Here is a 19,176-nt window from a genome sequence, read left to right on the forward strand (position 1 = left end):
GCCGAAGTCCTTGAAGGCAAGCGTGGGTTGAGGGAGAGCCGAAGTCCCTGAAAGCCAGCGTGAGCTGAAGGGAGCCCGTGTACTCATGCCCACGTGTGTCTGAAGCCGGGTGCGCAGACAGCTGGAGGAGTTCAGGTGCTTGGGGCTCCGAGGGCCTCACCAACGTCAGCAGTCTCACCTCCCGAGGGGCTATGAGCAGAAGGAAGATCCTGGGGGCCACACAAGGCTGGAGCTGCAGCCATCCAGACTCGGAGGCCTTCCTGAACTCCCCCGACCCTTGGCTGAGAACCCAGGATGCCCTTGCGTGAGACAGACGTGACTCCAGCTCTTGAGTCAGGTCAGCTCTCAGCTGCCCACCAGACCCCGACGACGTCAAGATGAGCCTCCAAGACAAAGCGTAAAGCAGACATTCCACACGTGGCACCCACAATTTCCAACAGATAATAAGACAGTACTAGACGTGTGCAAAAGGAGGCAAACGAGACAGTAGCAAGAAAAAACAAAGTCAAAGGTGCCAAAGATTTAGCATTTTTTTTAAAAGATTTTATTTATTTATTTATTTATTTTTTAAAAGATTTTTTTTATTTATTTATTTGAGAGAGAGGATGAGAGGAGAGAGAGAGCACATGAGAGGGGGGAGGGTCAGAGGGAGAAGCAGACTCCCTGCTGAGCAGGGAGCCTATTTATTTATTTGACAGAGAGAGATAGCGAGAGCAGTAACACAAGCAGGAAGAATGGGAGAGAGAGAAGCAGGCTTCTTGCTGAGCAGGGAGCCCGACGCGGGGCTCGATCCCAGGACCGTAGGGTCATGACCCGAGCCGAAGGCAGACGCTTAACGACTGAGCCACCCAGGCGCCCAAGATTTAGCATTTTAAACAGTCACAAGGACGTGTGAGGATTTAAAGGGCAAGATGGGGAAAATAAATAAACCTCAAGGGAGAAACAGGGGAATCCAGTGAAGTGAGAAATACCGTGTATGAAATGAAAAATTCACCTGAATGGCTCCAACAACAGACCAGACAAAGCAGAGAAAAAGAAGGGCGAACTTATAAAAGAGTAAAAACTAACCAGACTGAAGCAAAGAAGGAAAAAAAGGCTAAAAGAAAACTCAAAAGAAGCTGGAGGGACCTGCAGAAAAGCATCAAACGCTTGACGTATGTGTCAGCGGAGCCTGAGGATGCAAAAGACACGAAGACGAAGGCAGGGAAAGATTTGAAGAAACAATGACTAAAGTTCTTCCAATTTAATGAAAAAGTATTACACAGATCTATGAAGCTTAATCAATCCCAAGCAGGATAAACACAAAGAAATCCCCCTTAAACAATGAGGAATCAAAACCTGAAACCAAAGATAAAAGGAAAACCTTCAAATCGCCAGGAAAAAAGACACACGATGCACAGGAGAACATGAATCATCGGGAAATGCAAATGAAAACCCCTTGACACCCCCGAGCATGCTCGAAACAGAAAAATCTGACGACCCCAAATGCTGATGGGGACGTGGGACATGCAGGACCCTCGGATGCTGCCCACAGGAGTTTAGAAAGGTTACCATCACTGTGGAAATCAGTCTGGCAAGACCTGCAGAGGGATGCTCAGGACAGTTTTATTCACAACGGTAAAAATGTCCCTGAGCAGGAGAACAGATGAAGAAAACGGGGCGCAGACATACAGATGGACGACCAGCTACCTACACACGCAACACCGGGGACACTCAAAATCACGCTGAGCAAAAGCCAGGCAGAAAACACCACATACCTCAATTTTAAAACTGTTTTAAACCCAAGGCTGCTGCACCCCACGGCCCCACCGCACACTCTCATTTGTCTATGCAGGGCCGTACCATGAAGGCTGCTGATCCTGACACCCCAAGGACAGGCCCCCGTAGCCCCCAGGCTGCAGGTCAGGCCTCGGCCTGTGTGCGCGCCCTGGTTTGTGTGCGCATGTGTGTGCAAACACGCACATCCTAACCGGGCAGCGGGAGGGGGTGAAGGCGGCTCCGTCTGGGGTCAGCTGCGGAACCAGCGACTAGGCGGCCGGGGCCGTGCCAGGACGGCTGGACACGGCCGCACTGCGCTCTCGCCCGCGAGTCTGGCAGTGTTGCAGACAGACAGCCGGACACATCCGCTGTTCGAGCCCAGCACCCGCCCTGCGTGCCCGCTCAACCGGCACACGGAGACCGGACCCCCAGCCCTTGACAGCCGGCTGGCTCAGAAGGCCCAAGCCCAGTCCTGCAGCCTCCGGAGCGGCCGTGGTGTGGCTCTGGCTCAGGACGGCATCTCAACCCAGGCTCTCAGGGCCGCTGGTTGGGGCCCAAGCAGTGACACCCGCCACTGGGCAGGGCTCACAGGCTTTGCCTGCGGTTCCTGACAGCTAAGTGCTCAGCAGGAGCTAAGCTCGCATTTCACCTTGCAAATGCACCTGGGCGCACCAGCTAGAAACTTCCACGTGGGTCCCCCCTGTATGGGGGGGGCACACAGATCCCCCACAAAACTGTCCCTCAAAAACACAGGGTGAGGCTAGGGGTCCACCCCTCTGGCAAAGCCTCCCCCTTGGGGAGCAGAATCTCACACTTACCTGAACTCCCAGTCCCAACCATCTGGAAGTCATCTGGGAGTGGTGGCCACAGCCCCATCGGGCGGCCTCCCCCTCCCCGTGCCCCGGAATATAAGCAAGGGGCTCACCTAGCCGGAGCTCCCCGAAGTTGCCACAGCCTATCTTCTTCCCGACCCGGAAGTTGGGTCCCACCATCAGGACCCCTGAGCTGGTCCCCGAGCTCCGGACGCCATGGCTGGTCCGGCCGCCGGCCTTGGACATTCTCCGACCCTCCTCCGACTCCCCTTTCCCTCCTTTCTTGTCAAAATCCATAAGTTTGTGGTACCCTGGCCTCTCCACGGTGACTCAGCTGCCGTGCAAATCCCGGGTCTGTGCAGACCTGAGGCTGCGGCCGGCTCTTCGGGGCTAGTACACCATGGTGGCCCGGTGGCTCCCGGCTAGTGAGACGTCGGCGCTTGCCAGGGCCCGGTGGTGGTGCTCATCTCGGTGGCCTCGGGGTCACATGCGGGGGGACGACACATTCTGTTGACAGGTCCCGCCGCCTCAAATCTCGTGGTTCCCGGCTGGCAAAGAAACAGAGACACGGGTCAGGAGGCCACGCGTGTCCACGACGCAGCCCTAGCCTGGCAGGGGGACCCGAGGGCAGCACCATGAGAGGCTCGGGCCGCCAAGTGCACGCTGAAAGATCTACGAAGGTGTGAGCGCGAGCCACGCCTTCCTGGGGCCCGGACAGAGGGGTGCAGTGACCCCAGCCCCCTGTGAGTGCCATATGTCAAGCTGGTGTGAGACGTGCTGCCAAGTGACCCGCACCCCGTGACTCAGGGACAGTCCCACTGGCAGAAGTCGGGGCTGGTCATGTGACCGAGGCCCTAGAACCCCGAGGCCAGCTGCGGAGCCCCTGGTCTGGGTGCAGAGAGGGCTGGGAGCCGCCTCACCCACAGCCCCTTCCCCAGGCCGAGGGGCTGCTGCTCAGCACAGGGAAGACGACACGGCAGAGCAGAAAGTGCCCGGGGCTGGGAGACAGGCCCTCGCCACTGACCTCCAAGGCCTCTGGCCTGCCCCACCGGCCCCCACTGCACCTCACCCTGTGCGGTCAGGTGATGCCAAGGTCCCCGGGCCTAATTCCAGGACCTGTGACCTATGGTCAGGTGGGGCTTGCCGTGACCCTGGCAAGGCTTCACTTGGTCAGCAGCTGCCGAGGGAAGTCAGGTGGGCTCCCAGGCTGAGAGAGCCAGCAAGCTGGGCACAGGCTGTGCGTGCCCCCGGGGTGGGACCAGCCTTGGCCCCTCAGGGACGGAGCAGGGGCCGTGGAGAGCTTGTAGAAGGAAGGGCAGGCACTGCGCAGCCCCCAGGACGCAGGGAGGGAGGGCCAGCCACCCAAGCTGGGTGTGGTGAGGGGCAGGTACCCACAGAAACAACCCCGGGCCGGCCTGTGGCCCTGGCCAGCTGCCTCCAGCCCACCCTGCGTCCCCAGGCCCACCCCCATCCCCACAGGTTCTGGGCGCCGGCCGGCCAGCCAGCCAGACCAGGCCTCTCAGCCACACGTCCTCCTCCAACCGCTCACACCAAAGCCAAAGGATCTCCTCAAAAAGAAGCCACCAACGTGCTCCTGTAAGCGCCCCCGACCAAACACGTCCTCCTCTAAAATCTGAGCGTGGGGCGCCTGGGTGGCTCAGTCGCTTGACGGATGACTCTGGATTTCAGCTCAGGTTGTGATCTCAGGGCTGCGGGATCGAGCCCCATGTCGGTCTCCGTGCTGGAGCCTGCTTGAGATTCTCTCTCTCCCTCTGCCCCTCCCCTCCCTCCTCCCCTTCTTAAAATTAATTAGATTAGGTCTGAGTGTGCGCCAGGGTCTGGGGGAAGGGGCTCTGCTTGTGCACACAGCCGTCAGGCCCAGAGCAGCCACCACCCGGCTCACGCGCGTCCCTGCTCACCGTGGATCGGGGAAGGCAGGCTCCTTCACGCCAAGACGAGGCACGGAGTCTGAGGTGCCTGAGCGGGGCTGGCTGCACGTGGGAGCACGCTGAGGTTGGACTGCTCCCCCACCAGCCCTGCGGCCGATGTGCCAGGGAGGCAGGGATGGTGTCTCCTCCCCATGGGGGCCCCCAGGATGCCCCTCCACTGACCAGGCCAGGACCAGGAGTCCTGGGAACAGCTGGCCCAGAGCAGGCGGGGGCCCTGCGGAGGGAATCCCCAGTCCATGTGCTCAGGGAGAGGCGATGGCCCGGGGTGCGGTGCTCACACCCCCCCGCCGTGCTCTCACACCCGTGTGCACGCCCACACCATGCACAAAGGGGTGCTGCTCTGGAAGCCCGGGCGGGGCCTGGCTCAGTACCCTGCTCCGCCACAGAAGAGCCTCAGGCTTGGGGTCAGGAAGGAGCAAGGCCCCGCCTGCTTTGGGGACCATCGCTCTGGCGGGCACTAGGGGTAGAGTGAGTGAGTGAGGTGTGCTGGACCCGTCCGTCAGGAACGGGGGCCGCACACGAAGAAGGGGGTTTGCAGGGATTCCCAACGTCCCCGCTCCATCAGCTGTACCCCACACACCCCTGGGCAGGGCCTAGAATATGCAAGGAGGATGGGGTCTTGGGGACAGGGGCTGGGCTGCCCCGGGAGGGCCATGTCCATCTGAGATCGACGGAGCCGGCTCCCTTCCCGTGGCGCACACCTGGAAATACCCCAAGAGCCCCTCTGAGCACACCTGGGCTCCACCTGAAGGTGAATCTACACAGACCATAATCTCAAGTTTACTATTAAAGACAAAGCCGTCCACAGGCCCCAGCCTTCCTCCTGGGCTTGAGCCAGACCCTGCTCCCCGGACACACCGTGGGGGCGTCGGAACCATACAAGAAAAGCCAGAGAGCACTTCTCTCCTCGCGAGGGTGGGGATGGCATCTTTTGTTTCTAGGTCCCCGCTTCATCGTTAGTCCTATTACGGAGATACGATTCACATACCATACGTTTCACCCTCTAGAAGTGTACAATTCAATGGCCTTTAATAGTTATCCAACCATTACCATGATCTAATTGCAGAACATCCCATCGCCCCAAAAGGCACCCCACCCCATCAGCCGTCACCCCTCCCCAGCCCCCACCCCCATGAGCCCCCTTCCCGTCCACGGATGAGCCCGTTCTGTGCATGTCACCCACGTGGACTCACACCCCACGTGGCCGTGTCCGGGTCCCTCCCTGAGCGTCCCCGCCCCATCAACGGTCACTCTCCACCTTCTCCCCAGCCCCCGCCCCCCCTTCCCGTCCGCGGATGAGCCCGTTCTGTGCGTGTCACCCACGTGACTCACACCCCGCGTGGCCTTCCGTGTCCGGGTCCCTCCCTGAGCGTCCCCGTCCCCCTCAGCTGTCACTCCCCAGCCCCGGCCCCAGGAGCGCCCTTCCCGTCCGTGGATGAGCCTGCTCTGGACATGTCACCCACGTGGACTCGCACCCTGTGTGGCCTTCCGTGTCCGGGTCCCTCCCTGAGCGTCGTGGGCTCAGGGTCCGTCCCCGGGGCCGCGCGTGTGGGCCGAGGGACGTGCTGTGCGTGGGGGACCGTGCGTGTCCATCTTTGGGCACTGAGAAGCGAGCGTCGGTGGACGTGTGCTTCCGTTCCTCCGGGTGCGCAGCTGGCCGTGCACGTGCTGGCTTGGATGGAAATTCTACCGCAGCCGTCTGAGGAGCTGCTGGGCTGCTCTCCGAGTGGCCACACTGTTTTCTGGAAGCCCACACACCGCGTACGAGGGTGCAAGCGCTCCCTGGGCTCCAGCCCGTGCTGCCGTCCCCGCGACGGTGCTTCTGGTCTGCATTTCCCCGAACGCCTGCTTTCTTTCTAGACACAAGTCTCCTCCCCCGACCGAGACAAAGGAAGCCAGACTCATTTCCTCGAGAGTGACGGTGGCTGAAGCAGGAGTCATGAGAAAGGAACGGAGGAGGGGACAGCGGGCAGCTGCCTTTGGAAGAGCCCCCACTGCCTGCAGGAACGTTCCCGTACCAGGAACGGAGCCCACGCGCAGGGCAGGCGCCCGGACGCACAGCCTGGTCTGGACCCGCCCAGAGGGCCGGATGGAGCAGAAATGAGCAGGACGCCGGCGCTCCGAGGTGGTCGTCAGCCAGGGCAGGATTTTTGCAAAAAACACCTGGTTCCTTACTTGGTAAAAACTTAAGGGCATAACACTAAAGACACACACAGCCTCTTAGCGACCGGGCAGACTCGGCACACACAGCAACCCACATGCCCTTTGCACACCCGTCGCATGCTCCCTGCTCCTCTGAAGGTCTCCTGGATTCCACACCAAGGGGGCACCGGAACCTACCTACGGTCCCGTTAACAGACACTTAGATTCTTTCCAGTCGGAAAGTAATCAAGAACACGAGCTTCGGCACACCCATGCACACACGCATGGACACTCGAAACACAAAGGCCCAGAGTCCTTCAGATGTGAAATCCACAGGAATTTCAAAGATCACGAGCAGACACTCTGTGTGGGACAGAATATTCTCGCATCTCGTGACCTCCACTATCCTGACGGAGGGTGAACTCAAGGGGCGAAGGGGCCCCCCACCAAAGGCAGTGCGGCGGAAGCCAGCGACAGGACATGCTCAGAGCCTTCGGCTCAGAGGACGCGCCCCCAGCGGGGAGGGCTGGGACGTCTCCACGCAGACCAGGCCAGGACGACCTGTAAAGGCAGAGATCTGGTCTTTGTCCCAGGGTGTGGCACAGAGCTCCTCGAACCCAGGGCACTTCCCAAGGGACAAGAGTGGCTCTGCTCTGCACCAGAGAGCACGCTGGGTCCAGTCCCCAGGAAGACAAAGCCGGGAGCGGAGCTGGGGAGGCCAGGGTACAGAACACCAGGACACAAGGGAGAGGGCTCCACTCCCTGCTGAACCACCGGTACTGCTCTGCCCCCAGGCCTACGGGAGGAGCCCCTCTGGGGTCCTCACGCCTCAGGACCTCAGCCCCCATCCCTCCTGGGAGGCCCCTCCTCGGCCATCAGCACAGGGCCGTCCCTAGCAGCCCCCACCCCGGATGGGCATCTCCACCTGGCCTCGTGACCCGGGGTGCAAACCCCTCCTGGGCCTGCAGAGCTACCCTCGAGGACCAGAAAGCCAGGGAGACTGCCGTGTCTGGGGGTGGTTCTTAGGGTCCCCTCTGAGAGACCCATATTCTCCCCCCAGGTAGCTCCCTGTGATGGCGGGGTCCGGGGTCTGACAGCACTCTCCTCCCTGGACACCTTGTTGCTGCTGCCTTCGAGAATCCTAACCATGGTGGCAGCATGCCCGGGGCCTGCGGACACTCTCCATACACCCTTCGCTCCCTCTCCAAACCCTCTGCCAGCGCTTACAGGGGAGGACTCCATCGGCTGTCCCACTCCGAACAGGCTCCCTCTGCGAGAGCCTCCCCAGCAGCCCCTGGTGGCCTCCCCGTCCAGAAGGGGCCTCCAACGGCTCCAGGGGGCCGCAGAGACAAGGCACCTGGGCACATCACTGGAAGGATGCTCGTGCACACACTGCCCCCCCTCAGGCCCCTGGGCCCACAGGTCCCTCGACACAACACCAGTGACCCATTCCTGCAGCTCACCCAAGCCCCACGCCGGCCCCCGGCTGGTCGACACCAGCCCCCGGCGGTCCCCTTACGACAGGGCAGGTCCCCACATGGGCCACCGCCTGTAGGGCACCGTGGCAGCAGGCGGGAAGCCCTTCACGCTGACCCCTTCCCAGGAAAGCCCACTGGCTATTCACCCCCACGAAAAGAGCTGCCAACCCCCAACCCAGCAGGCAGCAGGGACCTGCAAATGTTCTGGAAGGTGGCCAAGCTCAGGATGCCCTGGGAAGCCACCCCACCCAGCACGGGCCACACAGGCGCCTTCTGGGTCTGTCTTGGGACATTCTGAAAGCCAGGTGGGAGCCAGGGGACCAGCAAGAGTGAGTCACATTCCGGCCTGTGGGAAGGAAGCAAGGACAGGGCCAGGGTCAAAGCCTAATAACGCTCCTCCAGGATCCAGGATCCAGGATCCAGGAGTGGGCAGGTGCGCAGCCTGGCGCACCTGGGTGAAGCCGGGTAACCCAAGATCTGAGGGCAGCGGAAGTGTCTGCTGTTAGCCCAGGCTTAGGCCCAGGCGCCACAGCTAAAAATAATTATCCTGGGGGAAGGGGCCTCCCGTCCCTCACTCAGGCCTAAAATAAACCCAGTCTCCACCCAAGCAACATGGCCCCCAGTTCCTGACACAGAGCAGGCCCCCAGGGCCAAGGGCTCCGCTCAGGTCCCCGTGGCCCCTGACCCGGCACGGGGAGCCCCGGCCTGCCCCTGCCCCCACCACGAGGACCACGGACCAGTACCCAGGCAGCCCCCGGGTCCACACTGAACAGGTCTTGTAGGGACCGCTCCGGGTCGGGGCTATGCTCCTCTGTGAGCACCCACCTCAGATGAGTTACCTGCCATGGTTTTTTGGGGGTCCTCCATCTTGTCAGGGCCAGGGGCCAGCTCCCCTGTGGAGGCCCCAAGAACCCCCTTCTCTGACCGTCTCCACTCAGTGATGTCACAGTCCCTGGCTGACATCACCAGCACAGCCCCAGCCCAGAGCCGGGGCAAGTCGGGGAGCAGATGTGGACAGGCAGCCCCCCTTCAGGGAGGGGGGCCCTCCGAGGCTGCCCGGCCCCAGGGCACACGGTGGACCCAGTCCTGGGTGCCGACTCACAAGTACCCACCTCACGTGGGATCCAGGCTGTGCACCCCAGGGCGTCTCTGGACACGCACATCCCTCCCGAGCCGGACACACCTCTGTCTCACGGGGGCTTGATGACCTGCAGGCGAGGCCTCCTCCCCAGGATTCACCTGGGCCCAGGGTCACAAGGACCCCCTGTGCCACATCCTGGCATCGACACAGCACTCCCCACGAGTGACCTGGACCCCGGAGACACGGCCAAGCTTGCAGTCACAGCCAAGAAGCCCGAAGTCACCTGCAAAGTCGTGTTATGACAGAGAAGGAAGTGGCCCCCAAACGGCAGGCACGGGAGCCTGCCCAACTGGCGCCCCGTGATGAGGCCAGTGTTGACGTGTGTTAAGCAAAACAGGTGTTAATCAGGCAGTTACAGATGAAGGACTCCAACCCCAAATAAGCCGGGGAGAGGAGAGAGCACACGCCCACCCCGTGGGGGCTGCCAGGTAACCAGTGGGGATGAAACCGGGGAGAAACATCACTGGTGGGCGCCACAAACAGGGGCCACTTCTCAGTGAGCAGGAGGGAGAGGTCCTGGTCCGGGGTGAGCGTAAGCTCGGCAGCCCAGGAGGCACAGGGAGACAGCGCGGGGCTCCCGCCCAAGTCCTGGCCGGGCCGCGCTGCGAGGACACGGCAGGCGAGGGAAGGCGGACCGGAGGCACCGTGGCTCGGAGAGGGAGGCGGGCACAGCTGACGGGCCCCCAGACAGGGCGCCAGAGCCTGCTCTTGAGCGGTTCGGGCCCGGCAGACGCTGACAGAGCTGTGCAGACACGGCCCAGGTCAGCAGGCCCTGGGAGCACAGGAATTCAGAGCACTTGCCTTTTGCAACCTCTGGACAGACCCGCGTTTTCTCACAGCAAACCAGATTATGAGCGAGGCAAGGTCCCGATGACAAGCCCCACAGCGGAGGCCACGCGACGGGCAGCAAGTGGAGAATCCTAAGAGGGCGACACCCAGACCTGGGCACCAGCGTCCCGGGCGGGCACCTCCTGTCTATGAACAGGCAGCAGAAGACACCTGAGATCTGCTTTAAAACGCTGCCTCGGAGAAGCCGGGCAGGCCAGAGATCCGGGTCAGCTGCTGGTGGCCATGGGGCTTTGTGCTCCATCTGGGTGCGTTTGAAAATCGCTGTGATAAAGAGTTGAAGGGAAATAGGAGGGGTCTGGGCAGACGAGCAGGGAGCCCTCACGTCCTGCCCCGGGAGACGGGTGATGGGGGACGCCTAGGGGGCCTTCCCTGACGGTGGGGGGTCCGAGTGCGGACCCTCTGCCGGACGGCTCGCATGAGACCCTGGACCCCCCCCCACGCCCTGTGTGTGACCCACATGGGACCAGCCAGCCAGCCCGGAAGACGAATGTGCGGAAATGGGCTTGGGCAAATGAGGTGGGTGCCGGGGGCTCCGCGGACGCCTGGGCAGCACGGTCCAGCGCTGGCCTCTCCTCCGACCCCCCACAGCCACCCAGAAAAGCCCTCACCCACACCCTTCCACAGAGCTAACTACCTGTCAAGGGGGCAGGGGGTCCCATCCCCATGTGAGGGTCCCCGGGGACCCCTCATCCTGGCAGGCTGGCTGGCCCAGTGTGACCACGATGATGACGCACTGCAGCAGTCCCTGGTGCGGGCGGTTGAGTCCCCTAAAGGGCACGTCCTAAGCCCCAGAAGGGAGCCTATTTGCAAATTAGGGTAGGCCTTCTCCTCAGACAAGTGTCCTCGTGAGGAGAGGACAAAGATGTCCAGGAAGGGCAGGTCACAGATGCTGCCACAGCCAAGGGACAGCCAGGATGGTCGGCAACACCAGAATCCGAAGGGCAGAAAGGACGCTTCCTGGAGCCTGCAGGGGGAGTGCGGCCCCACCACACCCTGATCCCGGGCTTCTGGGCTCCAGAACAGTGTGCAGCCCTGGCCAGCACGCCCGGCCAGGACACAGGGCCAGCGTCCGCAGGGAGGAGCCGCGTGGGCAGCGGGGGCCCTGATGGGACGAACGCAGCCTGGGGACGTCCTGCGGGACCCCCGGCCAGCCCTCCTCCGACCGCCCAGGGCATCCACACAAGAACAGGGGACCCAGGGGACCAGCCTGGAGGGGCTGAAGCAGAGCGACAGCCGAAATCCCGTGGTGTCGGGATGGGGTCCCGGGACAGAGCGAGGGTCTCTGGTGAGCAACGAGGTGGCAGTGTCTGCTCGTCAGCACTGACAAAAGCACCACGCTGATGTGACGGGGGGACAGAGGGCCTGGGCATGGGGCCCGGGGGACCTCTGCGCCACGCGGTAACTCGGCACACAGAACTGCCCCAAAATCAAGGGTATTTAAAAAAAACCCAAACCGGGACGCCTGAGTGGCTCAGTTGTTAAGCGTTTGCCTTCGGCTTGGGTCAGGGTCCCGGGGTCCTGGGATCGAGCCCCACATCGGGCTCCCTGCTCAGCGGGGAGCCTGCTTCTCCCTCTCCCCCTCCCCCTGCTTGTGTTCCCTCTCTCGCTGGTCTCTCTTTGTCAAATGAATAAATGAAGTCTTTAGAAAATAATAAAAAATAAAAAGGCACAGTGGGGTGCCTGGGTAGCTCAGTCGTTAAGCGTCTGCCTTCGGCTCAGGTCATGATCTCAGGGTCCTGGGATTGAGCCCCACATCGGGCTCCCTGATCAGCGGGGTGTCTGCTTCTCCCTCTCCCACTCCCTCTGCTTGTGGAAAGCCTGCTTCTCCCTTTGTCCCTCCATGAGCACGCCACTCGTTCCCGTGCACACACACTCTCTGAAATAAACAAATAAAAATAAAATCTTAAAAATAAAAAATAAAAAGGCACAGTGAGGGGTGCCTGGGTGGCTCAGTCAGTGAAGCATCCGACTCTTGGTTTCAGGTCAGGTCGTGATCTCAGTCATGAGATCAAGCCCCACGTAGGGCTCTGCACTCAGCGCAGAGTCTGCTTGTGGTTCTCTCCCTCTGTCTGTCCCTCCCACTTGTGTGCATACACCTGCTCTCTCTAAAATAAATCTTTTAAAAAAAAAACTAAAAATAAATACATAAAAAGGCAGAGTGAGTGGGGTTCGGAGAGACGAGTGCAGATCGAAGTCAGACCTGCACGCCGGCCCACCGTCAAAGCCACACATCCTGCCCCCGGACCTGGCTTCTGTGAGACGCTGCCTGTAAGTACTTCCGAGGAGTCAAGTGGGGCGTGCCCACAGGAAGTGAAAGATGCAGACACCGACAGGCCGGGTGGGAGAGGCGTGAGGGCTGATCTGCTGTGTGAGAGCTCAGCGGCCCCAACCTGCGGGCCTCAACCCCTCAGTGGCCCTGGGCAAGGGTGTCCCCCACTGCAGCCACCCAGGACGGGCCCAGCCCGCAGGGCCTGGGGACCCTGAGCTCATATAGCACCCCAGGCGCTCACCAAACCCAGTCAGGGCGCACACAGGGCTCACACACCGGGAGGCTCACAGGAGCCGACTCCTGAGGCCCTCAGGAGGCTGCCAGCCCCCCCGAGGCCCAGGTGGCAGTAGGGACCAGTTAAAGACCTGGAGAAACCCCGGAGCTACCCAGCCCTTGCCTCTGGCCACACACGTGGCAGTGCAGCCCCCAACTTTGGTCCCCAAGGTCAGCCCCGGGATGGAACAGCCCCCGGTGCCCAGAAGGCTCCGTCAGAATTCATATGCAGCGCTGCTGAAGATCCAGAGTCCCAGTGCACCCCGAGGTGCTGATGCAGGGCGCTGGAGTGGGGCCTGGGAGCCCTCACTCAATCCTGAAGGTTCTACTCCAAACTCTGCAGGCCCGCCAGCCACCCACCCCAACCCCAAACAGCCCTGGCACCAGCAGCCAGATACAGCAGAGAGAAGGGCAACGTACTCAGTTAACAATGAGCCTCAAACAAGCAACGAATCAGATGAGGACGTCCCCCTCAGCAAGCAACAGGCTGTCTGTCTGACACTAAGGTCCTCGGGCACAGCAGAACTGACAAACCTCCCAGGAAGACTCACTGCTGACAGGGTCACTAGCGTTGTCTACTCAATTCTGTGTTTTTTTTAAGATTTTATTTATCTGACAGAGAAACACAGCGAGAGAGGAAACAGAAGCAGGAGGAGTGGGAGAGGGAGAAGCAGGCTTCCCACGGAGCAGGGAGCCCGATGCGGGGCTCGATCCCAGGACCCTGGGACCATGACCTGAGCTGAAGGCAGACGCTTAACGGCTGAGCCACCCAGGCGCCCAATTCTGTGTTACTTCTTAAAATCAAGCACTTCCAATGAAAATCTAGCTTCCAAATAGCGATGAGCCATGAGTGTCAAATGCACACCCAAACGTGAAAGAACGAACGTCTCAACCACCACCTCTTACACCAATTACGTGTTTCAATGATCCCAGGTACAGAGTTAATGAATCTCACCTGTTGCTTTTTTGCCAAGGCTGACGGTGGGCTGTCAGCCACCCACGTGCCACGTGGTCCGAGTCCCGTTTCCACCGGGGGCTGGAGCTCCTGTGCCTCAGAAACCCTTGTCACCCCCCAGAAGCCGAGGCCCGGGGGTGAGCAGCACCTGGCAGAGCCTGGGCGAGGGCCGCCAGGTGCACTGGGACCCACTGAGCTGGGCCCCCACGTCTGCAAGGACAGTGGAGTGTCTGCCGTGGGCCTCTGCTCCCCCAAAACCAGGGCAGGTGATCTCCCAAGCTGCCCCGACCTCCCACCTGGCTGTAGAGGAGCTCCACCTGCAGAAGTCAGACCCCACCCCACCCCCACCCCCACCCCCCAGGGCAGCAGGTGAAACTCTTCCCCCTGCAGCCTGCAGGCCAGGGAAGAACCAGGAGGGAGCACGACACAGCAGAGCGAGCGGCAGGCGGGCCCGGCTGTCCTCTGCCCCGTGCGTGCGGGGACCCTGGCCACCATGCAGCACGGTCCACAGCTCCAGGCCGCCTCCCTGACGGCTGCTGGGAGGACCAGCCCCCAGAGCCCTCTCCCCACTTGCTTCCTCAGACGTCCAGCTCCAGGAGGGCTGTACAGCGCAGGCCCCGGGACCCGTGAGCTGTGGCTGCACCCACACGCTCGGGCAGGCCCCTCTCAGCTCCAGCTCCCTGCAGCAGCTGCAGGTTGGAAGCAGATCTCCAGGGCGGGGCTCTCACCGGGGCCATCCTGCCCCCAGGAACAGTGGGCGACACCTGGGGACATCTGCGGCCATCACGACTGGAGAGCCCTTGGCACCAAGTGGGTGGGGCCAGGGAAGCTGTTCAGCCCCCACAGCACCCAGGACGCCCCCCAGAGAGTGATTCACCCAATGTCATCAGTGCCGGAAGAAAGGGAGCAGGGATAGAAAGTGTCCTCAGCATAAATTTCCAACAGGCCCATCAGTGCAGCTTACAGAAAAAGGAGGCAGCCCCCGAGTGGGGGCCAGCAGACTGGGGGTCAGCAGTGAGCGGGTGCTGAGACCTCGCACCACCCTCCCCGCTGACGTCAGAGCAGAGGCAGGAGGGAAGGTGCTGGTGGGGCAGAGGGCCCTGGGGCCTGCCGCCCGGGACCATCAGCTCTCCCGGCCCTACTCCCGCATGCGGAGCCGCTAGGGGGGTTGACTGGGGGTGATCTGTGAGACCCAGCACAGCCTCCTGCATGGCGTGGTAAAGACATCGGTATCCTGTCACAGACCCGGAATTACACCCACGACCATTTCTAGAAGCAGTGAGAGAGGCCTCAGGTGTCTGTGTCCCAACGAACCACACCCGTCTCTCCCGGAAGCCCCCAGCCTTTCTGGACATCTCTGTCTAGGATTTTTTTTTTTTTTTTTTTTACATTTTATTTATCTATTTGACTGAGAGACACAGCGAGAGAGGGAACACAAGCAGGGGGAGAGGGAGAAGCAGGCTTTCCACAAGCAGGCTCTCCGCCGAGCAGGGAGCCCAATGCGGGGCTCCACCCCTGGGATCACGACCTGAGCCGAAGGCAGACGCTTAATGACTGAGCCACCCAGGCGACCCTCTGGGATTTCTAATCCCTGAGGCACACAGGTGAACCTGGGGAGACTGAAATGTCCCCCAGGCCCTCTGGGGGGAAGCCTCTAGAAGCACCGCCCCACCGAGGGGTGCTGTCTGGAGCTCCCACGGCCACAGGCCTGCAGAAGGGCTCTGCCGGGCCCACTCCCTGTCTGGCCAGCCAAGGCTCGCTCCTTGGGGCGGCCACCCTGCTCACTCAGCACCCACCGGCCGGGCCCCGGGAGCACAGCAAGCAGAGGCCGCGATGACAGGCACAGCCACGGGGAGCGCTGCACTGGAAAGTGACACCGCCCTCAACCCCCGGCCACAGCGAGGACAGTCACCCGCTCGCTAAGACAGGGGACTCAGTCTCCAGACCTAAAACCAGATGAGGTGCCACCTCAGAGGGTACAGATTTCCAGATAATAGAAGCTTACCTTTAAACACAATTTTCTTAAGACTCTAAGATGTCACAGACCTACATGAAACCAGGTAACGACGTATTATGCCCATTTCTATGTCTTAAACAGTGACTGCCCACCCCAGGGCCGCCTTGGATCCTGCTGTGACCCTGGATGGCCCAGGACCCACCCAGGAGCTACGCGGATTCTGGCAGGAAGCTCTGACTGGCGTGGAAAATGCAGGCACCTTGCCCACCCGCCAAGAACGCTCTGCTGGACTGGAGCTTCAGGGTGGGGGTGGGGGGCACTGCTGATTGGAACCTCAGGAGATCCAACCTAAGAGCCACCTTTGCATCCCAGGTCTGGTGTATTAGTTAATTTGACTTCTGACACACGCCAAAAGCAACTTACAGAATAAAACTGTTCTGTAACCTGACATTTAACCGTAGATATTGCTGAGCTCCCAGAAGAAAAAGGACCCATCGCAAGGGGGAAGGCTCCCAAAAATGGGCCTCCAGCTGCCCTCTGAGGGTGAGCAGAGCATGCAGGAGGCCTTCAGGGGAGGGGACCCCAGACAGGGCCTGGAGAGGGGCCAGACCAGGCCTGTTCTGAGCAGGAAGACTGGGTGGGGGTTTTGGGGCAAGGATTTACCACCTGCCAGAGTGCCCCCGACCCTGTGCAGGACCCCCACACCACAAGGGCCCTGTGTGAGCATGGCGTAGGCCAAAAGCATCTGTGGACACCGGGGCAACAGGGCAGGCCAACACCCAGGGGATGGGGAGGAGAGATGAAAGCCCCCAACCAGCAGGAGCCCCAGGAACTCCCACCACACCCACACCTGCTTGGACCGGTCCTGCCTGGCACCATGCACACCAAGGGGCAAAGGCGTGCATGCTGGCCTCGTCAGGGCCCAGGCCTCCATACTCAGCAGGTTACTCCGGACTCTGCTTCCTCACCCGCACAACAGGGACTTGGGAGGCCGCCCAGCATGGCCCCCCAAAAGGGAAGGGGGCAGACCGGAAGCCATGCAAGGTAGGGGCCTTCCAGACCCACCAGGCCTTGGCTTGGCTGTCCCTTTCCCTGAAGGCCCACTGACTACCACATGGAAAGACTCGACCTGTGGGAACACTCCCGACGAGTCGCCGGAGCACCCTGCGGCCTAGCTTGAGCCAGCAAGGCACTGACGTGGACCACAACCCCAACCAGCATGCCCATGCGCCTTCACGAGCGCCTGTCTCCCCATCGAAGCTGGCCAACAGAGCCATGCTGACCTGCCCAGTGCCACCAGAGGCCGGAAGGCTGGTGGCCCCCAGCACCCAGTGCCCCACAGCCCCACCTCTCCTGCTCCTTCCCCAGCCCTCTGCCCACCACCTGATCTATGGCCTTGACGGGCTTCGAGCTCCTCCTAGGAGGACACAGGGCCCCAACTGCTCACCCCTGGGTTTTCAGGGCCCACCTGGAAAGAACCTGCCAAGACAGAGATCCAACCCCACCACAACCAGGATGAGGGACCCCACTGTTCATGAGGTGGCGTGGGGGCTGGGAGGAAGGGGGAACGCAACAAAGTCAACTATGGGACAAGGAGTTACGGGACATCCCAGGGGAAATGCCACCGTCCTTAAGTACAGCCTTGAGGGAACCAGGCCAGGGGGGCCCCCAGGCCTGTCCCAGGAAATCCCCACGGACACAAGTGACCCCATAGGTGTCTAATGCCTCCTGGGGGGCATACTGGCTTCCCCAGAGCTGGGATGAGCAGACAGGAAGGCTTTAACTTTAGAAAAAAAAACAAAAAAACAACCCTCACCTACTTCCTCTTGCAACCCAAGGATAATTACTATGTAATTAAGAGGAGAAGGAGAAAAATCAGCTGGAACCAGAACCAGCAGTTCAAAGAGTCTGTCTTCACAGGGGCTCCGTCAACACAGAGCGAGGACACGCCCAGAGCCAGGTAACGAGACACTCATCCCCGATCCGCTGGAGAAAATGAGAAGTAACCAAAATGAGACGCGAAGCCCCTTTACACAAGACGGTCCAAGCGCCAGCTTCAGACAGCAATGGCCCCTGCAAGGCTCCTGGGGTTCTGTCCACCCCAGGCGGGGCAGGTGTGTCCAGCGGCTCCTCTCAGACCTCCCTCCCCACCCCCACCACACAGGTCACACCCGCAGCGCGGCACCCCGCTGGCCCAGGACCCCTGCCCCTCGCAGCACTCAGGCCCTCCCCCTTCCTGCTCTCAGACACCCCCCGGAGGGGGAACAGAACACCTGGGGTGTGCGCAGCCAGTCCCCACCCACCAGCCTGCCCATCTGCCCGCAGGGCCCAGCAGTCCCTTTCCTGGGGCACAATCTGGTGAAGACACAAGCGAAAAACAAAAACTACCAGCAAAACCGCAAGCCTCCCCCTTTCAGACCTGTGGGCCTGGCTCCCAATCTGTTCTTGTCAAGAGCCACCTCCTTCAGTGACCAGATAAAGTCCCTGCGGACAGTACCCCCCATACGGGAGGCTTTGTGCTCCCACTCATCTCTCACTCCCACGAGCTGCAGGAGCCTGTGGGGCTGGGCAACGCCAACTGAGGCCGGCCACGTCCTCCAGGCGAGGACCGAGGATCCACGGAGCCGGAGACGCACTGGACCGAGCCCCAGCGCAGGGACGATGTGTGGGCACCCCGAGTCAGACACTGGCCAGAGGGACTGGGGACAACGCGCTGGAGCCCAGCGCGGCCACTGCCCACAAACAATACCGTCCAGAGGCCAAGAGCTCCCAAGCCTACCTCGGACGACTGCCCGCAGCCCCCACCAAGAAAGCTTCCCTGAGAAAGTTGGGGCAGGAGGGGGCAGGGAGGAGATCAGTGCGTCCACCGCCCCCAGGCGCACAGACATCGCACCCCCTCCCTGATCCAAAGTGTTTCCGGAAAACAAAACCGGTGGCGCGGGCGGAAAGGGGAGGGCACAGCCACACCGAGGCGGCGGTTCCTAAGCAGTGCCCTGCAACAGGTCACCGCGGACGAGACCCCTCCGGCCGCGTGCCCCTTCCCCGCCGTCCCTGCTCTCCCCGCAGGGCCCTCCAGACCACAAAGCCAGGAACGGGTGGGCGGGGGCAGGAGCCCAGGGTGGAAGGGTGGACGTGGGGGGACAGGGGAGTGGGCAACGGGCCCCAGCCCTGGGGAGCAGGGAAGGGGACAGCGGGGGTCAAGTCGGGGCCCCTGGAGGACCGCAGAGTCTGCAGCGAGGGGCCGGGGAGGCCGCTGGGCCCGGAGCGAGGCATCAGCGAGGCCCGTGAGGTCTGCGGTGGGGGCGCCAGCGGGAGCGCGAGGCGGCCAGGCCCGAGTTTGGGGGAAGGGGGACAGCGTGCAGAGGACCGGAGCGAGGAGGCGGCGTCGGAAGGTGGGAGTCGGTGGCCCGGGGGGTCAGAGGCGGGCGGACAGGGGTCCGCAGGTGCGGGCCCGGCGGGCGGGACGCGGCCGCGGGGCTGGGGGGCCGCGGGGCCGCGGGGCCGTGGCAGCGGCGAGGGCGCGCGCGTCCTTACCTCGGGGCCTCCGCCGTGGCCGTGGCCCGCGGCCGGCCGGGCAGCGTCCCGGGCTCCCT

General features: G+C 61.8%; 1 protein-coding gene across 3 annotated transcripts in view; it reads right to left on the minus strand.

The window, feature by feature from the left end:
* The window catches only part of CSNK1G2 (casein kinase 1 gamma 2), a 25,656-nt gene extending 6,480 nt beyond the window's left edge, over positions 1 to 19,176 (minus strand). For all 3 annotated transcript variants that reach the window (XR_004677734.1, XM_034996396.1, XM_034996395.1), the window contains exons 1-2: positions 19,118 to 19,176; positions 2,684 to 3,118 (exon numbers count right to left, since the gene is read on the minus strand). Coding sequence is in view for 2 of the 3 variants with exons in the window: in XM_034996396.1 (XP_034852287.1) it covers positions 2,684 to 2,867 (184 nt within the window). In the remaining variant the exon portion in view is untranslated. The remainder of the gene's footprint in view (positions 1 to 2,683; positions 3,119 to 19,117) is intronic.

The sequence above is a fragment of the Mirounga leonina genome, unplaced genomic scaffold (genome assembly GCF_011800145.1).
Source record: "Mirounga leonina isolate KUSES-001 unplaced genomic scaffold, KU_Mleo_1.0 Mir_94, whole genome shotgun sequence".
Taxonomy (NCBI): Eukaryota; Metazoa; Chordata; class Mammalia; order Carnivora; family Phocidae; genus Mirounga; species Mirounga leonina.